The sequence below is a fragment of the Pteronotus mesoamericanus genome, unplaced genomic scaffold (assembly GCF_021234165.1).
Source record: "Pteronotus mesoamericanus isolate MK-2021 breed Mesoamerican mustached bat unplaced genomic scaffold, CSHL_Meso_final contig_84, whole genome shotgun sequence".
NCBI lineage: Eukaryota > Metazoa > Chordata > Mammalia > Chiroptera > Mormoopidae > Pteronotus > Pteronotus mesoamericanus.
In genome coordinates, this window is record NW_026555267.1 from 7,067,162 (window position 1) to 7,090,487 (window position 23,326).

Sequence of the window (23,326 nt, forward strand, 5' to 3'; positions counted from 1 at the left end):
ACAGAAGGGTCAAAAATCTTGCCGAAGTTCCAACAATAAGTGGTAGAAACAGGACACAAACCCAGCCCATGATTCTAGAGCCCATCGCTTCACTACCCTGGAGATCACAATTGCAATAATTATAAAAGCAAATACACAATGCTTACAACATGCCAGTTAATATTTACATTGTTAACTCATTTTCTCCTCAATGACCCTGCAGTGGGTATCACCACAAGGCCCTGTCTACAGGTGAGGAAACTGAGGCACAGAGAGATTAAGTACCTTGCCCAAGTTTCTTTGCAGAGCCAGGATAGGAACTCAGGTGGTTTGGCTGCATTGTCTGCTCCTTTTTACTCTAATACACTCAATAAATGATGCCTGTTTTACTTATCGTCATTTTTATCATTCCAAGGAGGCTTACCTGAAATTAATTCAGTCCAGATGTTCAGATCTGTTTCTTTCGGGAATGAAGATCAGTGGAGGAGGTTGGGGGTAGGGTAGGATGGAGATTCCTAAGTGTGACTTGGGGAGCAGCAGCAGCACAGGCGGAGAAGCCTGTGGACTTGGGGATCCTGGGTGGGTTCCTTCCTGCTGGGAGGGAAGGAAGGAGAGGAAGCCGACATGACCTCATTGGCCTAGCCCCTGAGCAGGGCTCGGGGCACTATTGGAAATGGCAAAAATGTCTTATTCTTTGGCAGAAGAACATCTCTGGGATTGCATCACAGCCAGTTCTAGGATAAGGATGGTGGGCAGAGGAACCTAGAGGACTGAGTGATGTCTTTGAAGGAGACTTCACATTCTGGGTGTGTTTTTAAAAGAGAAAACAGAAACCTCTCCCTGAGGCAGGACTGCGCCCATTGAGACAAGAGGGTGCTGAGGCTCTGACAAGACTGGGTTCCCAGGGTCCAGACCCTCAGCCCTGGGTCTCACACTTGAGCCTGCAGGGCCTGCTGCTTTGGGGGCTTGGTGGAGGTAGAGTCAGGGCTCAGTTCAGCCCTTTCCCTAGTCAGGGAAGTATCACATGATGGTGGCTGGTCAGAGTTGAGGCACAGTCAGTACAACAGCATAGAGGGCCTGGTTACCACTGTGGGACTGGTTCACTGGAAGGCTGAAAGGAGATTTAAATGAGCAGGAAAATACAGTAATTCATTTATTTATGTATTCATGGATTATTACTTTCCTTCAATAGTTTATAATTTGTCATTATCATGATTTCTTTTGATGCTTAGATTGTTCCAGATTTGGCCACTTGCTAGCTCCTGTGTTCTTTTGATACACTCCCATTTTCTTCGATACATTCCTACCCTTAATTTCTTGTACAAAGGGACCTTTCCACCATCACGGTAAAGATTGTATCAGACCACTAACGGATCCTAAATCTAGAGGGAAATTTTGATGAGGAATAGGATATTTGAATAGTCTTAAAGTGTTTTCCCCACAGACTTTTTATTAGTTGCAAGGAGAACGGGGGTGGAGTAATTATACAATAGAGAAACTGGGCAACACCTAGACGGGGTGATCTAAATTAGCATTGTTTTCGAGGGATAGGGAGAGATCATGTGCCTCCAGATAGGATAGCCTGCAAACACATTGCCTCAGCAGTTTTCCAGCTGAGAATGCATAATCTCAATTTAATCATGGGGAAACATCAGACAAACACAAAATGAGGAATATTCTATTTTTTTCTTAAAGACAGGGGTCTGTAATTTTAATTTTTAAAAAACCAGCTATGTGAATATTTCAGGAGACTAAAGAGACATGTAAACTAAATGCACTGCTAGACCATATAGTCAAAGGGAGAAAATACTATCAAGGACATAATTAGATCAACTCACAAAATTAGAATATGCTGTTAGAGTAAATAAAACTATTGATATCATACAAATGTAAATGTATAAATGTCATAACTGGCCTGTGATGTAAGAACATATCATTATTTTTAGGAAATACAGACGTATTTAGAGATAAGGCCATGATGTAGGAAACGCTGAAATGGTTCAGGAAAAAAAAATTAGAGGAGAGCACATATGTGATTAAAGAAGGAATAAAATGTTAACAACAGGTGAATCTGGGTAAAGAGTATATAGGTGTTTCTTGCATAACTTTCATTTTTGCAACTTTTTGTGATTTTGCAATTATTTCCAAATAAAAAGTTTTCAAAAATATTCCAGGCTCACTTTGTGTTTTTTCCTGCCCACACCTTGCTATCAGCTTTTTCTCAGAGGATCCTACTGAGTAGGAGTATTTAACCACATTTTTTTTTTTTTTAAAGAAGCATTCCTAGCATATGGAACGGTATGACCAAAGGCATGGAAATGTGAAAATGTAAGATGATAGAAAGGACAGGTTCTAGCAAAAGTGGGCCTTATGAAAGGCAACCGAGGATAGACTGTGACCTCCCCCGGGAATGCAAAGCACGGACCCCAACAGCTTCCCTCAAGCCTCTCCCCATTTACCCGCACAGGTGTGGTTTGTTTATAGGATACAATAGGCGGACAGATTCGCCCTTCCTTCACAGGACCAACACTGCATTCGGGGGCACGTCAGCTGTGGAAACCACAGAACTGAATTTTCCCTATTTAAATAGAATGCGTCCAAACATTGTTCAGAGTCTAGAAAGTGAATCTGCTCTGGAGGTGGAAACTTCAGCAGAATGCTACCCGACCAATCAGAACACAGGGTATATCAACCAATCACAGCGCGGCAATGCTCTAGCCGGGGCGGGGCCGACACGCCCAGAGTTGTCGGTTTGCCTCCTCTCCTCCCAAGCCCAGCCCTAACTCGAGCCTACCCTGGGGGAAATCGCGGACAGGAGGCCCGCAAAGTACAGTAGATTAGGCTAAAGGGCGGATGGCCTCGGATGCTAGGCCTGGCAGTAGTGATGCTAGGGTACCACAAGATGTTGACTGACCCAGTCCTGGCACAACCCATGCTTGCTGCGCGTTCTACGGGGCCCCTCTCTCAGGAGCTGGAGTCCAGGGCGCTGTCGGGAGAGCAAGTGGAGCTGATGAGAATTGACTGCAAGAGCGAGCAAGTCTGAGAAAGATGTCAGGCTTCTCCTCCCCATCTGGCCTGGGTAGGTGGTGGCGCTCCCTGTCCTCTTGGGAAGGCAGGCGGTGAGGCCTGTGCCAGGTTTGCAGCGAACTCTACGAACTAACTTTCTGAGACGTGTGATTGATTGCAGAGGGAAGCAGTACAGGCACCTTCTCTGGATATAGCGCACGATAGGGGAATGAAGCTGGATGGAACTACTTGTCTGAAGCAGGGTGCACCACCCCCAGATAGGCACATATCATGACATACTTCCCAGGTCTCCCAGCCTGGCAATTCTTCCCTGGGTCTAAGCTGAACCCTTCCTGCCACATCTCTGACCAGCTGTTTTTGAGATCTAACTTTCTCATTCCCTGAGGCTCTGGCTCCCATGCTGGATGTCCATCCTCAAAATCTCAGCCTGAGGTGGGGAAGCCATGCAGGAAGGCATTCTGTTCCTTTGCAGGACTTTCAGAGAATGGAGTTGGTGCCTCTGAGCCAAAGGATGTTGTCCTTACTGAGGCAGGAAATAGGAGTGCCAGGTGGAGGTAGGGTACATTGAATCTGTGACTCCTTTCTCCATACTAGGCTCTATGCTAAGCACTTTATATGAATTAGATCCTCAAAAACTTTACTAAGTTGGAACTATCATCCTTATTTTACGGCCAAGGAAACAGGCCAGAGAGGTTATTTATCCAAGTGACACAGCCTGGATTTACACCCGGGCCTGGTGGATTCCAAGCCTCTGCTCTTGATTGCAACCCTGTATCACAGCACCCAGTGGCTGGCTGGACTTTCTACCAGGTCTTGCCCTGTTCTGTGTCCTCTGGGGGCCTCACTGGCCTGTTGCTGCTATTTCTGGCCTTGGTGCTTTGTTCCTCCTTCTATTTCAGGCTACCTGAAGGAAAGTCAGTGAAAACCACAGGCTGCCCTAGCCCCATTAATTTGGAACCAGAGATTTAGGGGCTATGGCAAAACATTTGGAACCAGCATAGTCAAACTTAGGAACTAGCCTTCCGTCTGGGAGGTGGTGCTGGATTACCTCCACTTTATTTGTACAACAAGGAGGAATCAACTAACTGCCTAAGGTTACAGGGAGTTTCAGAGGGATCAATATTTATTTATTTTATTTATTTTTTTGTTTTTAATTCTTTTATTTATTTTTTTCAAATACATTTGAAAGTAGGGAGGGGGCAAGGGAAAGTGGTGGGGGTAGGCAGAGACAATATTTATTTATTTTAAAAGATTTTATTTATTTACTTTTAGAGAGGAAGGGAGGGAGAAAAAGAGGGAAACATCGATGTGAGAGAGAATCATCAATCAGTTGCCCCTCGCGTGAACCCTGACTGGGGATTGAATCTGCACACAGGCGTGTGCCCTGACCAGGAATTGAACTGGCGACCTTTCACTTTGCAGGGTGTTGCTCCAACCAGCTGAGCCACAACAGTCAGGGCATAAAGGATTCACCTTTAAATTGAGCTTCGCAGGACATCTAGGGGTTCACAACAGAGAAAATGTTGGAGGGTTTCTTATGGGCAGGCCATTCTAGGCTTAGGAAACAGCATATACAAAGGCCCTGTTGTCTCCTTTCTCTTTCCCCAACTTGCTCCTTGAACCATTTTTCTGTCTCAGAGATCCTTGACAGCCACACAGCTTCTGGTGTTGACAGTGTGGCAGAACTTGCCTTGTGTGAGACAGACCACCCTGGAGTGAGGGCCTACTTTTGTGGGATAAAGTTCTGCGAATCCAGGAGTGGGGAGCCATACCTCTGCGGCTGGAAGGGGTTTATGGGTCGCCACTGGAGGGGCAATTCTCTACTAATCACTTGAATCTTGCCTGTTTTTTCAGCCACTGATTTTATTCTCTTTCTGGCTAAGAAGGACACATCTTTTCTTCTGCACATTAACTAAAGCTGAAATTATTACAGCTGGTTTGAACTAGCAGCCTAGGGTCCTCGGAGTAATCATGCCCAGCCCAGGGCAGATGCGTGGAGAGGGAAGGGCATCAGCATGGGGCTACATACACCACAGGAAGCACAAGGACATTTTCTCCAAAATCTCCTCCTTTCCTGGGCCTCTTCCCAACTTCCAAGTTCCTCCTTCCCCTTCTACCCCTCCTCTCATAAACAAAGGTGATTTCTCTCTGGTTCTTTACCCACCATTTACAAAGCTAGGAGTTTCTCGGCTCATGAGCAGGGGACCTTGGGGATCCAGGCTTCTTCAAGCCAGATCTGAGTGGATTTAGGCTGACGCTGTAGGGACTGTGGCTTTAGTGGCCCCCAATTGCACCTACGACTGACAAAAGACTTGGCTTCCAGTCCCAGTCTCTGAGGCTGCCTCCCCTCTCTGTGAGCAACCTCTAGAAATGATACACCTGCTCCCAGTGTTGGACCTGGGTACTGCCAGGCAGAGCTGCTGGGCCAGTCACTCACTGGAAGGGCATTGGTCTCCTCGTCCTTTTTAGCTGCCATGACAAAGGAATAGCTCACCTGCAGAAGAAAACTTGGTCCTCAAATTTTCTTCTGGTCCACCTTTAGCCTAGTAGTTCTTTCAGGCTCTTTAGAGATGCCTTTAGGAAAAAGTGGCATCCAGGTAATGGGTGATGCAGACAAACGCGGGTGGGTCGCACCTTGAGAAAACCCCATAAACAATGGGAATTTACCAAAACACCCTAGAGGATTCTTTTTGCGCGGTTGGCACTTACATATGTCAGAAGGAATTTACTCCAGTAAAAATAGTGATTTTCTTATATATGCACTCTTCAAAGGGATTTTTAGCTGTTGGGAGGGAAGTGGGATGCCATCTGAAACAAGATAATCAGGGATGAAGAAATTGCTGAAATTATGATGCAAGTCAGTGGTGATAGAGAATCTGAAGTGAACATCCATTCCTTTACCATGAAAAGGAAGTTTTTATAAAGTGAAGTATACTTGACCCTCGTGGTCCAGGGCCAAGATCTGGGTCAAGTGCTACTGTCTTGGAAAGCTAACTAGCCAACCTCTGAAGGGCTGGCCCACGGAGAGGGCTAGATTACACAGATCCAAAGCAAAGCCCTTGACCTTCCCTCCATTTCTTTCTTGGGAATTACGTGGGCCTTAGATTGCCCAAAAGTGGGCAACCAAGAAAAGCTGGAGTCCAGATTGATGCAAAACCTTGGTCACTCTTCAGCCCTGAACCAATCAGAACAGAACTAATAAGAAGCACATGCCTGCCCCCCCGTACTTTTAGAGGACCCAGGGAGATTATCCAGTAATCTGCCAGAGTCAGACCAGCCGAGGGGGAGATTTATAGACCCAAAAGGGGTCAAACGGTATTCTTTCAGGCTACAAGCCTCTTTAAGAAGGAAATAGAGGAAGTGCAGGACTGAAGGCCAGATTTATTATGGCAGGGAGGGGAAAGTGATTACCATCCCATGAACACATTGGACTGTCTTTTAGCCCAATGATCTTTGAGGATACTACAGAAAAAACCACCACTATCCCATCTACGTCTGAAAACCAGGTGTCTCCAGAGAAGACCAAACTGCAGGGTCCCTTGAGAAGGGCAGGGACACCTGGACAGCCAGGACTGGAAAGATTAACTAGCAACTCAGTGAAATAACACTTCCTGTTCCCAGACAAAAGCAACACAAGGAACTCTTTTTTTTCTCCAGCTGTTTTCACTGGGTCAATAAAGAGTAAATCAATTATCAGAGGAAGTTTGGGAAACCTCAATTCTGTATATAACAGATGTAGTTATCCACAACTTTTTCATTAAATGAAATGTCAGATTCATCTTGATTTGCTGTCTGGTGATACTCCCACTTGAGTTCTTGTCCTCTCTCTCTTTAACAGCCTTTGTCTTCACCATTACATGCTCATTAGTACTTAATACCTGATACATTGTTGGTAATCAATGAATATCGTTGAACCCAAGTGGGTTTGGAACCCAGCCTAAAGCCCCTTTCAAGTAAAGAAACGGAGTTCTGGAGCATGAGAAGCAATGTTCTAAGCCCATCTTCTCATTTGGGTGGAACAGGGGGGGCTAAGCTGGTGGCTACTGCCCCAAGGCCTGGCTTCCTGGGCTTTCCTCCAGCTGAGTGGCAGGGGCACTCCTGCAGTCAGTCGGGTGCACCTCCACCCTCCCACAGTATCTCAATACCCACCAGCCTGACAGTTCCTCCCTCTCCAGCTCAGTACGGACATGTGTACACCTGGAGAAGCGGTGCTTCAAAAATTTCTCTATCTCAGTGAATTGGTGAAGCTTCTGAGGTATTAAGCAATCAATCATAACATTTGTGACCGGTTAACTTTAATTTGTCAAAATAAATCTGCAGTATTTTGCATGTTAGTAATACAGTGCTGGTATTGACAGGAAAAATCATCATCTGCTTACATAGAAACCTTCATTTAGGAGCACACCTTGGGAGGGAAATGAATACACAATGAAAGGCAAATGCAGGCCAAGCAGCAAGCCCTAGAGCATAACAGGCTGATGTCAGATTTGAGGATTATCTAATACAACTGTTTAGCTGCTAATCTGATAAAGGGGATGCTCTCAACCAGGTTACAACCAGAAGGAAAAAACAAAATCTCTGCTTTTCTGCTTTTTCGTAGAGCGGTGGCCGTTGTGCCTTCAACACTTGGTTGAATCAGTTCATCAGCATCAAAACTCAATTCCAGTTCCAAGACAGAATTTCACCATACAACCTACTAGGTCCCTTTCAGTGGTTCACCACCACCCCCATCCTGCCAATTCTCTTCCTCCCAAAAGTAGACACAATGTGGCTTTATTATTGCAGACAAGCTTCTTAAGTGAATAATGCATACAAAATAGTATTTTAACTGAAGTCATACAATGAAGTCTCACTCCTGTTTATTATACAATGAATTGATAAAACAATCATTTCTAGTATATATCTTTTTTTTTTTTTAAAGAACTAATAATTTCAGGGTTCTCACAACCACACTCTAGCCTGGGGGTAGGGTCCACACCTGCCCCCACTGAGTACTGCTCCTTGGGCCACTATGGAGGAGGCCTGGGCTGTTTGAATTGTGGATTGTGATTACCAGCCTAGTCAGAGATGACAGGTCCCAGCAGGCAGAGCCAGAACCCAGTCCTGGGGCTGCATGCCAGGAAATGTGGGCTTCCTCCAAATGTGGCCACCACCTGCCCAATCCAAGCCTCAGTAGGGCCACGCATGGGCCTTCCCTACATGAGTCCTTCCAGTAGTCCACACATAATGCTCTAAATATTAAAAACAAACCATCTTTGTACTGTGGAAGGGAACAGTTGTAACAAAGTCATAGCTACATATTTTTCTCTACATTTTGTTTATTGAGACAAACTAATTAAAAGGCACAAACATAGGGTATGTTTACATGGACATTATAACAAACATATACATTAAAAGTGTAGGAATGTGTTGCCTTCCTGCTAAACAGAAAGTTCCTAAGCTTTTATATATACAAAAGTTGTACAATTTAATGTCCTAAAGTACAAAAGATCATTTATAAAATTATTTTACACTAAGTACTATTTATTTTATTTTTTACTATGTAGTTCAACCCCCTCGAACTGTTTGTATAATGACACACAGATACCTATCCCTGATGTAGGAAGTCTGCCTCAGATACAAGGTATTTTGATGCTTGAACTGACACAGTGGGGTATAAACGGAAGTCATCCAGTTTGATAGTCAGTCCTGCAAACATTCTGCAAGATTACCACAACTAATTTCCATTTCTCTTAACTGCAAGATTAAAAAAAGAAAACCCAAAAACGTATTGTAACTTAAAAAAGAAAAAAATCACAGCGTCTTGGTTTTAGTAACTATTTTTTAAAACACAATGCTTTAAAAACATTAATGTGTGGCATGATGGTGTGAAGAGGATCTGTTTCCCTAGCTTTTGGTTTCTACTTTATGTACAGAGATAAAATATCCTGCTAATAAGAAGCACATGTCGTAACGTGCACAATCATTGCTGGTTTCTACAGGGAGTGCAGACAGCTAGCTGTCTCCCTGAAAACACCACAAAGCTGATACAAGTGTTTTCTCAAAGGAAAAAAAAAAAGTGATGTCCATATTTACAAAGTTGAACAAATCTGCACAATACTTGATTATGAAAGGAGAAATGAAAAAAAAAACACTCTGCTTGTTCTGAAGGGGCATACTACCTAGTTAGTGGTTAGAATAAAAACTGTATACAATTTAATATAAGACATAAACTCTAGTGAGCAACTAACTTATCTTTCCCTGTTGGAACATCAACAGGCTCTGATTGGGAGAGAGGGGCATATCACATCCCAGTGCCTCCAGCGTCTTCCAATTTAAAGCAGTAATTTTAAATGTTCCAAAGCATTCCTTGGCTCCTGAACAGGAGTCCCATTAGCCTCCGTTTGTTAGGAGTCTGCCTGTCCACACACTTGACTTCTCCTGTCAGTTGCAGCCTTTTCTTACCAAAACACAATTTGTATATTTTGTTTTTTTTTTTAATTTTTTTTAAAAAGTCAACTACAGTGCTATATTCCATCAGGATTAATATGCTGAGCAATATTTACATCTCCAAATATCAGGTCACAATCCCTATTATATGTTGAAGTTAGAATGATAAATTATCATATGCTTTGCATATCAGAGCTGGTATCACCTTTCCCATAGGGAATGCTGCCTGAAATTAACATATTCCCAAAGGTAAAATGCATATTCTCTGAAATGCATTTTATTATGACAATGCATGTATTTATTCATAAAAACAATAAACACAGACAATTCTACACTAGCTCTCAACTCGTGGATTTAGAACTTCAGGTTAAAATCAACCATCCACTTTATTGAGAGAAGAGTTTTGCTAGTGTTTAGAATAAAATGATTTCTTGGGATTAGAAACTAATGCTGTTTTTTTAAACTTTGAAATGAGTTTTGCTTTTTATGATTGGTTTTAATCCTGGCATTTCATCTTACCAACTACTATCCTGTTTAAGCAATGGTGTCAGCTAAAAGGAATTTCTGATTAAACTAAAGTGGTCCAGTGATAAGTTACACACACACCCTACTTTGAACAATCCCAGCCAAATTGGAGAAAAATGCTACTACACTATTATTAACTAATGTAATAAAATCTTCCAATTTCATGGTTTACTTTTTGCCTTACTAAAAATTGCTGGTAAATATTTACTTTAACCCATATTTTGATTTTATAATACTGTTTACCAAGGTGGTGATGTAGGCAAAGCTTGGGGTAAGAAAGGCATGCTCTCTACAGGCCTCATTGCTATATTGAGAGGGGCGGCTAAAGTCATAGGCGTGGGCAGGTTCATTGGAGATGTGATTGTGACAGGGTGTGCTATATTCACTGGAGCGGTGACAGGAGTGGGGAGGTTAACTGGGGTAGTGAGTGTTAAAGGAGAGGTCATGGATAACGGACTGGTTATTGTTACAGGGTGCCCTATGTTCATTGGGCTGGTTATATTAACTGCACTTGAAACATTTACTGGACTTCTCATGCTCATGGCAGCTGCCACTGTGACTGGGTTTGACATAGTCCCAGACGACACAGAGGACGTTATATTGAATGGAGTAGTGAGAGTCACAGGCGTCGTAGCAGCCGTGGAGGTTTGGCACAGGTTAGCAGCTTCTAAAATAAGAAGACAAAAGGGGCTTTAGATTTTCAAAAGTGAACAAAATTCACAAACAGCTTCTGCATCAATTTCTTTTAATTAAAAAGAACAAACATGTAATGAATTAAGTTAGTTTTCTATCAAACAGTCAACAGGAAGGGAGGATACTTCTGAGCATAAGACTGGGGGCCAGGAATCCCAGCATGGGCAGATCTCTTTTCTGATGCTGTATCTCCCTCAAGGAGTTAGGCAACTTGTTTAGCCCTGGCACTTTTGGTTTCAAGTTTAGGTTTACTTACCTACCTCACAGTGATACTGGGAAGATGAGTTAGTTTCTGCAAGGCACTTTGGGGGTCAGGGGAGAGATCGAGGAGAGCTAAAGTATTCTCATAACCACTTCATGCAGTTCCTCTGAGTTCTAAAGAATTTCCTGGGATGAGCCAGCCATGGCAGGCCAAACAACAAGAGCCTGTTTACAGAGGGCTGGGCCGATGGTTACACAGCAACAGATAATAAAAAAAAAAAATCTTCTCATAAGGCACCTTGTATCTAGCAAAGGCAGGTGATGTGTGTATCCTCAACGCTGTATTTACTCTTAAGTCTTCTCCAAGATGAAGCCACATTCTGCTAAGGTTTTTAAAATCCAAAAGCAGAGGTAGATAAACAAGCTATTTTAATATCATCTATTTACTTCAGTCTTAGAAATAACATTTTAGTTAAATAATCCTGTTGTTTCTGGTTATGTGTCCCTAACTATTTTAAGAAAAAAAAATTATCCCTTAGTAGGTTTATGTTCTTGCCCCGCTACCATTTCTTCTCTTTCTGGTGCAACCACAGTCACCTACTTTATGCCTGGAGTCCTTTAACTACACTTACACACACCCTCAACCATACCAAGGAGGACTAACCAGGCAAGAAGACCTTGCAGTGAGTTGAAGGGACCCTGGTCCTTGTTACCCAGCAAAAGTTTCCTAAAAGAAAACTTCCTTCAGAGGTGACACCCCCACCTCTCAACAAAATTCAGAACCACCTGCTAGTGTGGCACAAAACAGTAGTAAGAACACAGATGGGAGGGCTGGCTCTGAGTTGAATGTCAAAATGGAAAAATGTATTTGAGACTAAAAAAGGCGGTCTGTACACATTCCTCATGTAGGTTAAATCACCTCAAGTAGACCCTTGAGTCAATCTGCAGCCCTTCCTTGATCAATATGGTGTAACTTTGGCATACTCCATACTCCATGTCAAGGGTTCCCAAATCTGGCTACTGATCGAAATCATTTAGGGAGCTTTTTAAAAAATGGGTCCCCAGGAAATCCCATAGTGGGATTTAGATGGAACCTGGGAAATCTCCAGAGATGGAACCTGGGAAAGCTGCAGAGATGGTGACCTGATTGTCTTCCAAGTTTGGGAACTTACATTATTTAAGCCCATTATTTAAAAGGAATATGCTGATCCAAGTTTAGGTTTTCAGGTCAGGAGTCTGCTCTTCCCCAAAATGTGACATTTACTAATATGAATAAAGAAATTTCTAGCATCAGTTGGTCATTTCCAGAAAGATTCATGGTACAAATGGGAATACAATAACATTTTGTTTCATGGGGGTCAGAAGATGAACCAAACAATTGAGTCTTATTGTGTGAGCAAACTGAAATACAATACCAAATAGTAGAGTGCAAAAAGAAAGAGAATGACAGAGAAAGCCAACTCACTTTTGAGATGATGGTCTCCAGTTTTCACCAAAGAAGGAATTTTCACTCTGCCATCTACCACTTCCCCACATCCTCCTCATTTTTTTAAAAAAATCTAAGTGTCCTTTTCTTTGCGTTAAACATTTTCACTCTCACTCCTTCTTCAAGTAAAACATTCTTAATGGCATGCTTTCAACCTACTATACAATTACCGTAGCAGATACACACGTATACATTTTTCTGTCCCTTCTCCCACCATTCTCCACCCCTTTTCCTACCACAATACATTTTATCAAAGTAATGACAAATCTTCATTTGGAAGACAGGAACAAGTTGAGCCTGAGGAAGGGGGAAAGCCTATCTGGACTGCTGCATTCTTTTCCTCCAATGCCAGTAGATGTGTGAAAAAGGATGCTATTCCTTTTATTTTTATTGAAGTACAGAGTGTTTACAGGGGATCTGAGGAAGGGAACAGCCACACCACATGGAAGCAAAGGATGGAAGAAACCACACAGCAAAGGAATTACAAAGGAGCCTACGTGCAGAAGATTCCACATGAATTTAAAATGAAACAGTAAGACATAGCAGGGGTAGGGGGACAAAATAAGAAATTTAGGAATCTGTCCTGTGGCTGATGGTATATTGACAAAATGATTTACTTGAGATGGCTGCACAATAGTCCAGAAGCCAACCTACAACTAGTAAGTTAAAAAAACTGTTGAAAACTGATAGTCCAACTGATTCTTAGATATATGAGAGAAAAGCAGACCATTCTCAATTATAGCAATATCTCTAAAAAACTGAAGTACATACATATTAAGCTAAAGCAGCCCCAGTGACAGACTGAATGACATTAAGGGTGAGACCAAGACAAAAAACACTGTATAATAAATATGTAATAAATAAAACAGTACAGAAAGAACACTAAACAGAATAAAATAGCACAGCATTAAGAAGATGAATTTATATACACATAAGGGTATTTCACCCACCTCTAAAAGAGGGAATATTTTAGAGAGAAAAAAAAGGAGCCCCTAATGCACAGAGGTTCACATAGAAATGAATTCTGAACATATATAGCAAAAGACCAAATTTGGTTCTAAATTTGCAACAAAAAGTAAATCAAAAGAAAGAACTTAAGAAATACTGAAAATTTTTATTTTCTAGTAAAAAAAAACAAAAGAAACAAAAAACCCCAAAAACCTTATCTGAAAGCTGGAAAGCTTTGTTGCCGATAACTTATATTTCCCAGCATAATACTTCCAGGTTTCCATAAAGCTGGGCTCCCTAAACTATGGCTTCTTTACTTTGATCATCCAGCATACTGGATGAAAACATCTATCTAGCCATACTTTGAGCACTAAAATGCCTCATCTTTCTTACCTTTCTTTCTTGCTTTGACAGCTTCTTCCCACAGTCTCAGTGTCTCTACCTGCTTCCCTGGCCAGCTTGTCACATGTTGCTGTTGCTGCTGTTGCTGCTGCTGCTGCTGCTTCTGGTTGCTGGTCTCTTCATTCATGCATGCTACTCCAAAGACAAACCAGAACCACATTTACCTTGAAAAAGTATAGCTCTTTCCCCAAAACCCAAAACTTTGATTCTTTGTGCCTCTATAATCTTTATCATTTGACTTGATAGTTTTTACTACAGTGCATCTTTTTTGCTGCTCATGCCTATACTGGTCAAAATGGATAAATTAATAAAAACACTAGAGAGCTAGAGAAAGCCGATATAGAAGAGAAAAGAATTCTTTGCTATATTAAAAACAAGCTTCTTTAGAATGGAACTTGGGTAATATTAGCATGGGCTAATTAATGCTCATCAAAATATCTAAAACACTTGATTACTTGACCACAGTGATGTACACTAAAAGTAAATTTTTATAAAGTTACAAAGAATGACATACTAGATACTTACATGTACTTACAAATAAGTAAATATACTTACAAAGAAGTAAAAATGGATGAGATTAAAACACAGTAAGCATTCTTTCCTATTTACTTTTGTCCATGTATTTTGAGAATTTTGTGTTTCTGCTGCATAAAGTACATACATAATTGAATATATAAAATAGCATATGTAATAGAATAGAATTAGGAAAATACTTTTTTCTGGTGGTTAGGGAGATCTTAAAGAAAAAGCCTGGGTATCACCCTGGCTAGTTTGCCTCAGTGTGGATTGAGTGCAGGCTTGTAAACCAAAAGGTAGCTGGTTCGATTCCCAGTGTAGGGCACATGCCTGGGTTGCAGGCCAGGTCCCAGTAGGGGGCGTGTAAGAGGCAACCACACATTGACGTTTCTCTCCCTCTTTCTCCCTTTCTTCCCCCTCTCTAAAAAAATAAATAAAACAAAGGAAGGAAGGAAGGAAGGAAGGAAGGAAGGAAGGAAGGAAAGAACCAACGAGCGAGCCTGGATAAGTAAAAATACTGAATTTTATTTACAAATCCCTGGAATATTCTACCTTCAACTTTGAATTTAAGGTAAATAAAGCATTTAAACCTTAAAATGGATTTGATACCCCATTTCTCTATGTATAGATTTGGATTTGAAAAGCAAACTAATTAACACTGCTTTCACCTTTAAGGTTATTAAGGACATGTTATTAATAAAACCAGAAGTTAGGAGACACTAATGCTTAAGAATCATCCTAACGTTAAATAAAAACAATTAAAATTGCCTGGATATGATGCAACTTCCTAGTGTGGCTTTTGCTGCTACAATCCTAATGCACTTGAGCTTTTTATTCAAACTCCAAAGAAGGGACACACTGAAAAATAGCTATGGAGAGATTCTGCTCTTCTAACATGGGTGTTATGAGACAAGCACAGGATTGAAAGCAAAATCAGTGCTGTTTATACACATACATGTGAAGTATATTTCTAATACTAATATATACTCTTCCTTGCTGCTTGTTTGCAGACTTTAGTAATAGCAGGAAACATGTAAGATGAACAATAATACACAACAAAAATACCTTTGATGTTTTTGATATACCATTGATATACAAATAACGCAAAAGAAATACAATTTGAAGCTTCACTTACTTTTGCTGATGCCTTGTTTACATGTATTACAGTTGATACTTTGGCTCTGCCCATGTGTCTTTAAGTGGCTGGTGATATACGCTGCACTCAGGAGCTTCCCACAGATGTTACACGATACCTTGCCTTCGTGGCGCACCATGTGTGTCCGCAGTCTGTCTTTGGTGGCAAAGGCAGCAGTGCATGTCTGCATGAGGGAGGAAAACTTTTTTTAAATATAGACTATCCTGTTCTACTCATTTTAAAGTACGTTATATTCTAGGCATTACCCTACCCATAACAGCAAGCGGAGTGAGTTAGCTGAATTTTAATTGTATGTGTTACTCAGAATCAGAATCATAATAAAACATTTGGTGAATTTTAGACTCTTACATTTTAAGGGAAGAAAAAATATCAACAGAGTAATGAGATGATGTTAGCTTTAGGGTTAAACCTAGATTTAAATCCAGCTCCTCAGTTCATTAAGCAGCGGAACATTGAACAAGTTAGTTATCCTATCTGAATTTGGTTCTTTATCTGTAAAACAGTAATAATACCTACCTCACAAAATTACTGGTGGATTACGAGCCTGACCCAAGGCCTCACACATAAAAGGTACTCACTCAAAATGATACTAGCATCCTTTCTCCAACTGGATTTTTCTTAGAATTCAAATCATTTACTCAATAAAATCAGTCATTAACAAATTTAACAAAAGGGAACACAAAACAACCACCAGCAACAAATTAAGAATAACTGATACCTAAAGCAGTAATTTGATTTAGCAATATTCTTAACCTTTTCAATATCACAACTTATGCTAAATAAAATCATTAACATGAAGAGATTTTTCAAACAACTAGAAAAGGCTCCAATTTGGCAATAGCTGACAAAAATCCAGTAAGTGGTAACTTTTGCAAAAAAAATTCTTATTTCCTTATATTACAGTTAGTACAACTTCAACCACCAACCCAGAATTTAAAGCACTTCATTCATTTCTTCATTTCAATACACAACCTTTGCAAGACTATATTTTTTTCTTATAACAATAAATTGCTGTTGCCCAAGGAAAAGGAAATGTAGTTCAACAAAAACAACACATTTACATTTTTTAATGATCTTGCCCCACAGAAACAGAAGCTGTCATTTATATTTTATAAAACTATAATTCAAATGGATCATATTTACTCAAGTCAGTGATTTTTAAAACTATTCAAGAATGGTGAGATTTGGTTGGCTCAGACCTTCTGGACAATGTGCATCAAGTGCTACACTAAGGATAAGTCATTTTAACTCTTACTTGGCATTTGAAGGGTCTTTCTGTTGAATGGACATGTTTTACGTGACAGCTTAAATGGTCAGGCCTGTGAAAGAGAGAGTTTCAACAGAAGATATAATGGAACACACATAGAGAAATGCTACTTACTGTGATGTATGCATGCTTGGCAGATTTGGGTGGGGGACATTTTAAGGAAAGCTAGCAGAATTACCAAATCCCCCTCCACCCCCATGCAAGCCTCCTTACCTCTCTTATCATAAACAAAAGTTTTACCTGTTTTCTCTCCTATTCAACATCAAATCATATTAGGTTTCAATTCTTTACAATTACAAAATACCCAAATTTTAGTTAATAATTGCCAGAAACAGCTAGTATTATGTATACTTTATATTTTAAAAACCTTTAAAAATGAAAATTAGTGAAATGTTAGTAACCACAAAAAAAAAAAAAAAAAGGAAAAACATTCTCCTAAAAATTTTTATTAAGAGTATCCAAGGTCATCCCAACTTCCAAAAAATAAGTTTCTTTGATTTATGCAGTGAACTTCGTGCCTAGTCACCCAACTGAATTGGAATCTGGTGGTTATGCAGTGATAAGAAGTATCCATGTGCCAAATGAAGGCCTGAGTCCACCGAGGTACTTCTTAAATGAAATAATACGTTAATCACTATGTCACCACTTGTCAACCACACCAAACTCAAATTAGACCTGGAGGTATAATACTTTATCACCAACCTCCTCTAGTAACATAGGCCTACCCACATCTATTCTCACACAAACCTTCTAGAGCACACAGAAACAAAACTGAAGCTCACTGAATATCATAATGAAAAAAAGCAAAGCAAAATGCAGTACCTCGAGAAGCCTTTCCCACAAACACTGCAAGTATAGGGTTTGGTGATGCCTCCTTCATGAGACCTCACATGGTAAGTCATCCGGTCCTTCCTCTTGAAGCGCTGATTACAAATGGGACACTCAAAGGGCTTTTCGTCTGAATGGGAGAGCTTGTGCCGATTGAGGTGGTACACATCTCGGAAGGCCTTCCCACACATCTCGCAAGCATGGTTCTTCTTGACAGGCTTACTGGGTTTCTTGACAGACTGGGTCACAGGCATAGCTGTGGTGCTGGCACTGCTGCTGGGGTTGGTGCCCGAGGAAGATGTAGTGACTGTTGACAAGATGCCTGCAATGGTTGAGACCAGCGAAGTTCGGCTGCTGTCCCCAGCGATGGTGGAGATAAGAGGAACCACTGTAGTGGGGGTTTTCTTTGCCCGGGACACCAACTTGATCCCTGTATGGCAGGACTCGTGGCGCCTCAGGTGATAGCTGTCCCTGAAAGCTTTACTGCAGTAAGTGCACACAAATGAAGTTTTGGGTTTTTCTTTTTTAATCCCAATGGCATCCTTTAATGTTTCTGGTGCAGCCTGAGGTTTCTGGGTTATCGGTATTGGAAGTAATGGTTTCTGATCAGGGGGCTCCACAGCAGAGCTCAGGAGGGGCAGCAAGCTGTTTTGTGCTGCCTGCTGTTGGTGATGAGAGCCTTCATGGGTCTAAAACCAAACATTTACACTTCAGAAACTCAGCCTGTCACAATGACCTTCAAAATTCAACATGCTCCAAACAATAGAGACCAGAGACCAGAAGAAACAATCAAAGAGGCTGTAAGCAACTCTCTACAGCAAAATTCCAGCAGTCACCTAGTTCCTCTGAAGGGCTCCCAATATAAAGCATTAAAATCACCGTGCAGAGCCAAAACTTGCTCGACTAAGTTGCTGACAGTGATCTTGCTTTCAAACAGCTGACTAAACTACACTCCACCCTGGTTCATAAGGGACATACCAGCTGATGAAATCAGTTTGCATTAGTCTGTCAGTGTTGAAACCAAGTTTAAATAACTTGTCAAAAAATTACACTCCAGACTTATTTAACAGTACATTACTGTAGTAATGCACGAAACACAATCATCTACTTGTCTGTTACCTAGAAAAAGAAAAGTATTATGTCTCTCCCTTTCCATGAGAAAACTTAGTAATTGAGGAGAGAGGCTGTTGCTAAGTGATGAAAGGAATCTAATTCTCTGAGTACATATGCTGTTTAAGTTTACTTTTAAAATTTTTCACTTAATTCTACTAAAAGATTTGGTTGAATTGAAACCTGCTATTAATCAACCTGGAAGGCATCTGTGAAGGTAGCCCACAGCAAAACACCTGCCAATTGTTTCTCAGTTCACAGAAGTCTGCATCTTTTAGGTACACTAGTTGTTCAAACCCTAAACTCTCACAGATAGACTAAGAGAAAACAAACTATAAATAATTAAAATTCCTTTCATTTTCATCTTCATCCAAGAGTTGTAGGTTTCATTAAAGTATTAGATCTTTAGCCCTGACCGATGTGGCTCAGTTGATTGGGCATCGCCCTATAAGTGAAAGGCCGCCAGTTTACTTCTGGGTCAGGGCACATGCCTGCATTGTGGGCGTGCAAGTGGCAACCCAGTGATGTTTCCCTCCCTCTCTTTCTCCCTCCCTTCTCCTCTCCCTAAAAATAAATATATAAAATCTTTAAAATAAAAAGTAAGTACTAGACATTCGCTGTTATAATGTGCTTCTACATTCCAAAACTGGGAGCTGGACATTGCCTGGAAATTTACTTAACTGCACTGAAACCAGAATTTCATCATGGATCAGGTTCTTGTTATTTATGAGTAGTTATTTTCTTGGTTTTGATTCTTTCAAAATCTCCATACCTCCATACTGAAACACATTTAGGAAATGATGGGGAAAAATTCCTGAAATAGTTCTTCCTAATATGTTGTACTTTACCAACATTATCTTTGAAACTCTTGACAGTGAGCCCAAGCCCCTATGCTTGAGTTTTGTATTCCTAAAAGGCTGCATGCACTCAGAGGTTAAGAGTTCCAAATACTTTAAGAATACATCGTTCTAGGAGGAGCCCATCCCACCATCTTAGACACTCTAGACGCTTGTTTACCCTTCTCACTCTATAACCACTAATCCAACGGTTAACTTGATTAAGGAGGAAAAAACAAGGAGAAAAGACACACACACTCACATAGAGCTCCTCCTCTGATGGATAAGAACATCTATCATTGCTCCATGTTTACTTTCTTGATGGCAGCACAACAGCTAAACCTGGAACCAGGTTCCCCCAAAGTATTTGGAGATATGGCATCCATAGTTACCAATTTCAATTTAATAATTGTGATCCAATCTCCCTTTGAGTCCTGGAGGTACTCATAGAAATTTTGTGCTTACTTATGAGTATCTTTCTGGACTTAGTGATCATACTGAATTACAGTCCACTTTTAATTTATGGAGCTCTTGTAAATGTCAGTGTCTACCCAGACGACAGTAGAAACTACAGAATCTGGACTCTAATCTTACCCCCTTTCCAACCTGGCTGTAGGATACCCGAGTTTCCATACAGTACATAAACGGTTAATAGCTGAAGATAGCTCAAGATATACAATTTCAAAGGCAACATATCAGATAATAGGGAATGCAAATCTTCTGGACAAAGTTCAGACTTACAGTGTTTAGAGGCATTTTTCAATTCTAAACAACCATTAGTTTGATGTAGTACTAAAAGCACTTACTGCCATTTTACCAATTCAGATGTCTGTGGCAACATAAAGTATTTTTACAGCATTGCTGAAGCTCACTCTCACACGAGGGTCACACCAGGTCCCTGCTTCTTGGGTGAAATGCTGTAGAATGCCTCGACCACTACGGAAATCTCTCTCTGAGGATTCCTAGGATCCCCACTCTGCTACATGAAGCCTTCTAAGAGGGGAAGTGGGTTTCCCCAACTTGTTCTCTGGGGGAGAGACAGAGTAAAATAACAACCACGGCCTGCCTTCAGTTAAGTGATTTAAAATATATACATAACTTATGGGTTGACTTTTATTTGACTAGCATCATCAAACCAAAGTTTTAATTTTATCTCCCATCTCTTTCAAGGCTTTTTAAACCCTCCCAAGCTTTCCTTTTTCTGGGGCTGGCAACAACAAAACAGAAATGTTATTTCATCACCCAGGGTGGTAGGATATGGCACCATGAAATCTCCAGTGCCAGAGGGTAAAAGATTTTGTACTGAAACAAATTAGCATCAGTGAGTCATATCTTGAATGTCCTGTTAGGAGAATCATCCATCAAACATTTTAACTATGGCTTTCACTTTCCACCAGGTTATCTGGAAAGCAGGCATGTATTAAATTGTTTTAAAATATAAATTCAGTAGGATGCTCCAGGAAACAAAACAAGAGCGTCTAAGTCTCCATTTCCCCAGAGAAAATTACTTAAAACTGGAACTAAGTCTATTCATACCTTTCCATAGAAAAGACTGAAATATTCTCTTTACCCATTCAACTGTCCTCAGCTCTAAATTATAAGTTTTCCAACAATTTTCACTGCACACATTGCCAAGCCCAGGATCAAATATGAACTTTCACACTCCTCCATCAGGTGGAAAAAATGATTTTAATAGCTGGAAAAAAATTAAATAATATAAAATCTAATTAAACAGTTGATCAATAAATGCTTGGCATTTGCTTTATCTAGGAAAAGAATAAAAATATTTCAAAAGATTTTTCAACTACCTTCCCAAAAAGTAGTTAGGAGTTTTTCCTTTATATAAAGAACTCCCGTTTTTTCCAACCTCCCTTAAGTATACAAACAGCAGGTTTAATATGGTCAATCTAATTCATTATTCACATGAAAATCACTTCAATGGCCTATTAATCCCATATTTTAAAGTGACCATTTGAAAGCTTTTTCTGGAGATGGTATTTACCACCTTTACACCAACCTGGACGCCAGGTAGTTGTATATTCATTATTTTCCAATGCATCTTTAAGTTCACTTATCACAATTATCAAGCTAATCAAAGCCAGATAAAACAATACTAGCTAAGAATAAAAAAGTAGGGAAGTTTGTGAGTTCCATAATTTTCGAGTATCTTCAATTTTAAGAAGCCTGAATATAATTCAACAACTACTTAAAAATTAAATTACTCACATTTAAAATATATTTCTTAAGACAATCAACCAGCTCTACACATTAAGTAACGTTTGAATTATCCAATTCCCTGTATTAACTCCCTGGGATGGGTCCAGTGGCTGGGGGAAGTTTCTGAAAATTTTGCATCCGTTCCTGGTTAGTTCCAAAAGGCCTCAAAAGCCCAAGATACGCGTTGGGATTTCACTAAGTTATTCAAAGTAGGAAAATAACTCCGAGAGGCGGGAAGAACGCACTTAAAGTGACGAGCTTCCCAACCTCCGGTTTCGAAGTTTCTCCGTGAGCTCATCACGACTGCCCACTAAGTGCTTCGTTTGCAAATAGAAACCAAGCAGGAAAAATACACGTTCCAGCCCAGGTCTTCCAAATAGGGGTCCCCCACCCAAAGTGGGCTGGCAAGAGGATTGCCAACGTAGTAGCACTTTGAAGTTTCCTGCAAAAAGTGAAGACCAACACCCCAACGAATGACTCATCTGGGGGCTTTGTAAGCGGACTTTGTTTGCACTCTCCACTTTCTGTCTCCCCCACTTGGTTGGAGGAAACGTCGAGGTGGGAACGAGAGAGAACAGCGCTCCGGGAGGAGACCGGGCCTCCTGGAGTCCCGGCCCTCACCGCTCCCCGCCCCGGCCCGGCGGGGGGATTCCCCGGGCTGAATGGGACTGCAGAAGAGCTGGACAGAGGGAGAGGGTGTCAACTGCCAAGATTTGGGCAGGGGCTTGGGACAGAAAAAATGTAAATCCAGTAAAAAAGTTTGAGAGAGGAAATACACACAACACCCCCCAACTGGATAAACACGAGGTGGGGCGGCGGGAAGGGGGAGTGGCGGGGAACCCAGGTATACCCGCTATTCACGGAGATCGGAGGGGGGTCAGAAAGTCACCATACGCAAAAACAGAGAGAGATGAAAAAGGAGCGCGAGCACAAGTGAGTGTCTGAGTGTTTGTGTGTCTCTGTGTTGGGGGGGCTCTGAGAGTAGGACCTGGGGACCGCCCTCACCCCACGGTGCGGGCCGGGCCCGGCGCGCCGTGACCGAGCGCCCCGCGCTATCCAGCGGCACGGCGCCCTCCTTTCTCTGGGCCGCGGGTGGTGACAGCGACCGGCCTCCTCCCTTCCCTTTCAGGGCGGGAGGGAAGGGTGTGTGCGTGTGCGTGAGTGTGCTGGGGGGGCCAGGGTTCACCCCGAGGCCTGCTCTCTCCCCCGCACCCCGTGAGGCCGCCTTCTTTCACCTCAGCAGCCCCGCTCCGCCAGGGCGGGTGGCGGAAAAACAAAGGGGGATTAAGGCCGGGCCGGAGAGCGGAGCCGGGAGGGAGGGGAGGAGGAGCGCCCGCCCGCCCGCCAGCCCGGGGCCCGGCCCCCCTGTCCCCCCCGTACCCCCCCGGGGGGGCCCCCACTACCTGGAACAGGAACGTGGTCCAGTTGGCCTCCATGGCTGCGGCGGCCGACCCCCCTCCTCCCCACTCCCCCCGCTCGGGGAGCCTCCTCAGCCGGAGGAGGCGACAACAAAGCGGCGGCGGCGGCGGCGGCGGCAGCGGCAGCGGCGGCTCCTCAACATGGCAGCGCCGAGCGCGGCCACTTCCGGTAACCTCCGGGACGCACCACCGCCGCGGCGAGCGCGGGCGGGGGGGGAGCCCCGACCCGGCCGCCGCCGCCCCCAGTTGCCCGGACCCCTCCTGGGCGTCCCCGCTGCTGGCTCGCCG

General features: G+C 42.1%; 1 protein-coding gene across 3 annotated transcripts; it reads right to left on the reverse strand.

The window, feature by feature from the left end:
- Positions 1-7,284: 7,284 nt before the first annotated feature.
- On the reverse strand, positions 7,285-23,194 carry VEZF1 (vascular endothelial zinc finger 1). Of its 3 annotated transcripts, XM_054585466.1 has the most exons (7): positions 23,024-23,115; positions 20,210-20,430; positions 17,452-18,146; positions 16,618-16,681; positions 15,342-15,543; positions 13,682-13,822; positions 7,285-10,627 (listed from the first exon to the last, which is right to left on the reverse strand). In XM_054585466.1, the coding sequence occupies exons 2-7, from the start codon at positions 20,213-20,215 to the stop codon at positions 10,200-10,202; spliced, it is 1,536 nt and encodes a 511-aa protein (XP_054441441.1). In that variant the 5' UTR covers positions 20,216-20,430; positions 23,024-23,115; the 3' UTR covers positions 7,285-10,199. The 3 variants fall into 3 exon arrangements, with proteins under 3 accessions (XP_054441441.1, XP_054441440.1, XP_054441439.1); XM_054585465.1 differs by lacking the exon at positions 20,210-20,430 and having other exon boundaries at positions 15,342-15,525; positions 23,024-23,194; XM_054585464.1 differs by lacking the exon at positions 20,210-20,430 and having other exon boundaries at positions 23,024-23,194.
- Between the last annotated feature and the right edge of the window lie 132 nt (positions 23,195-23,326).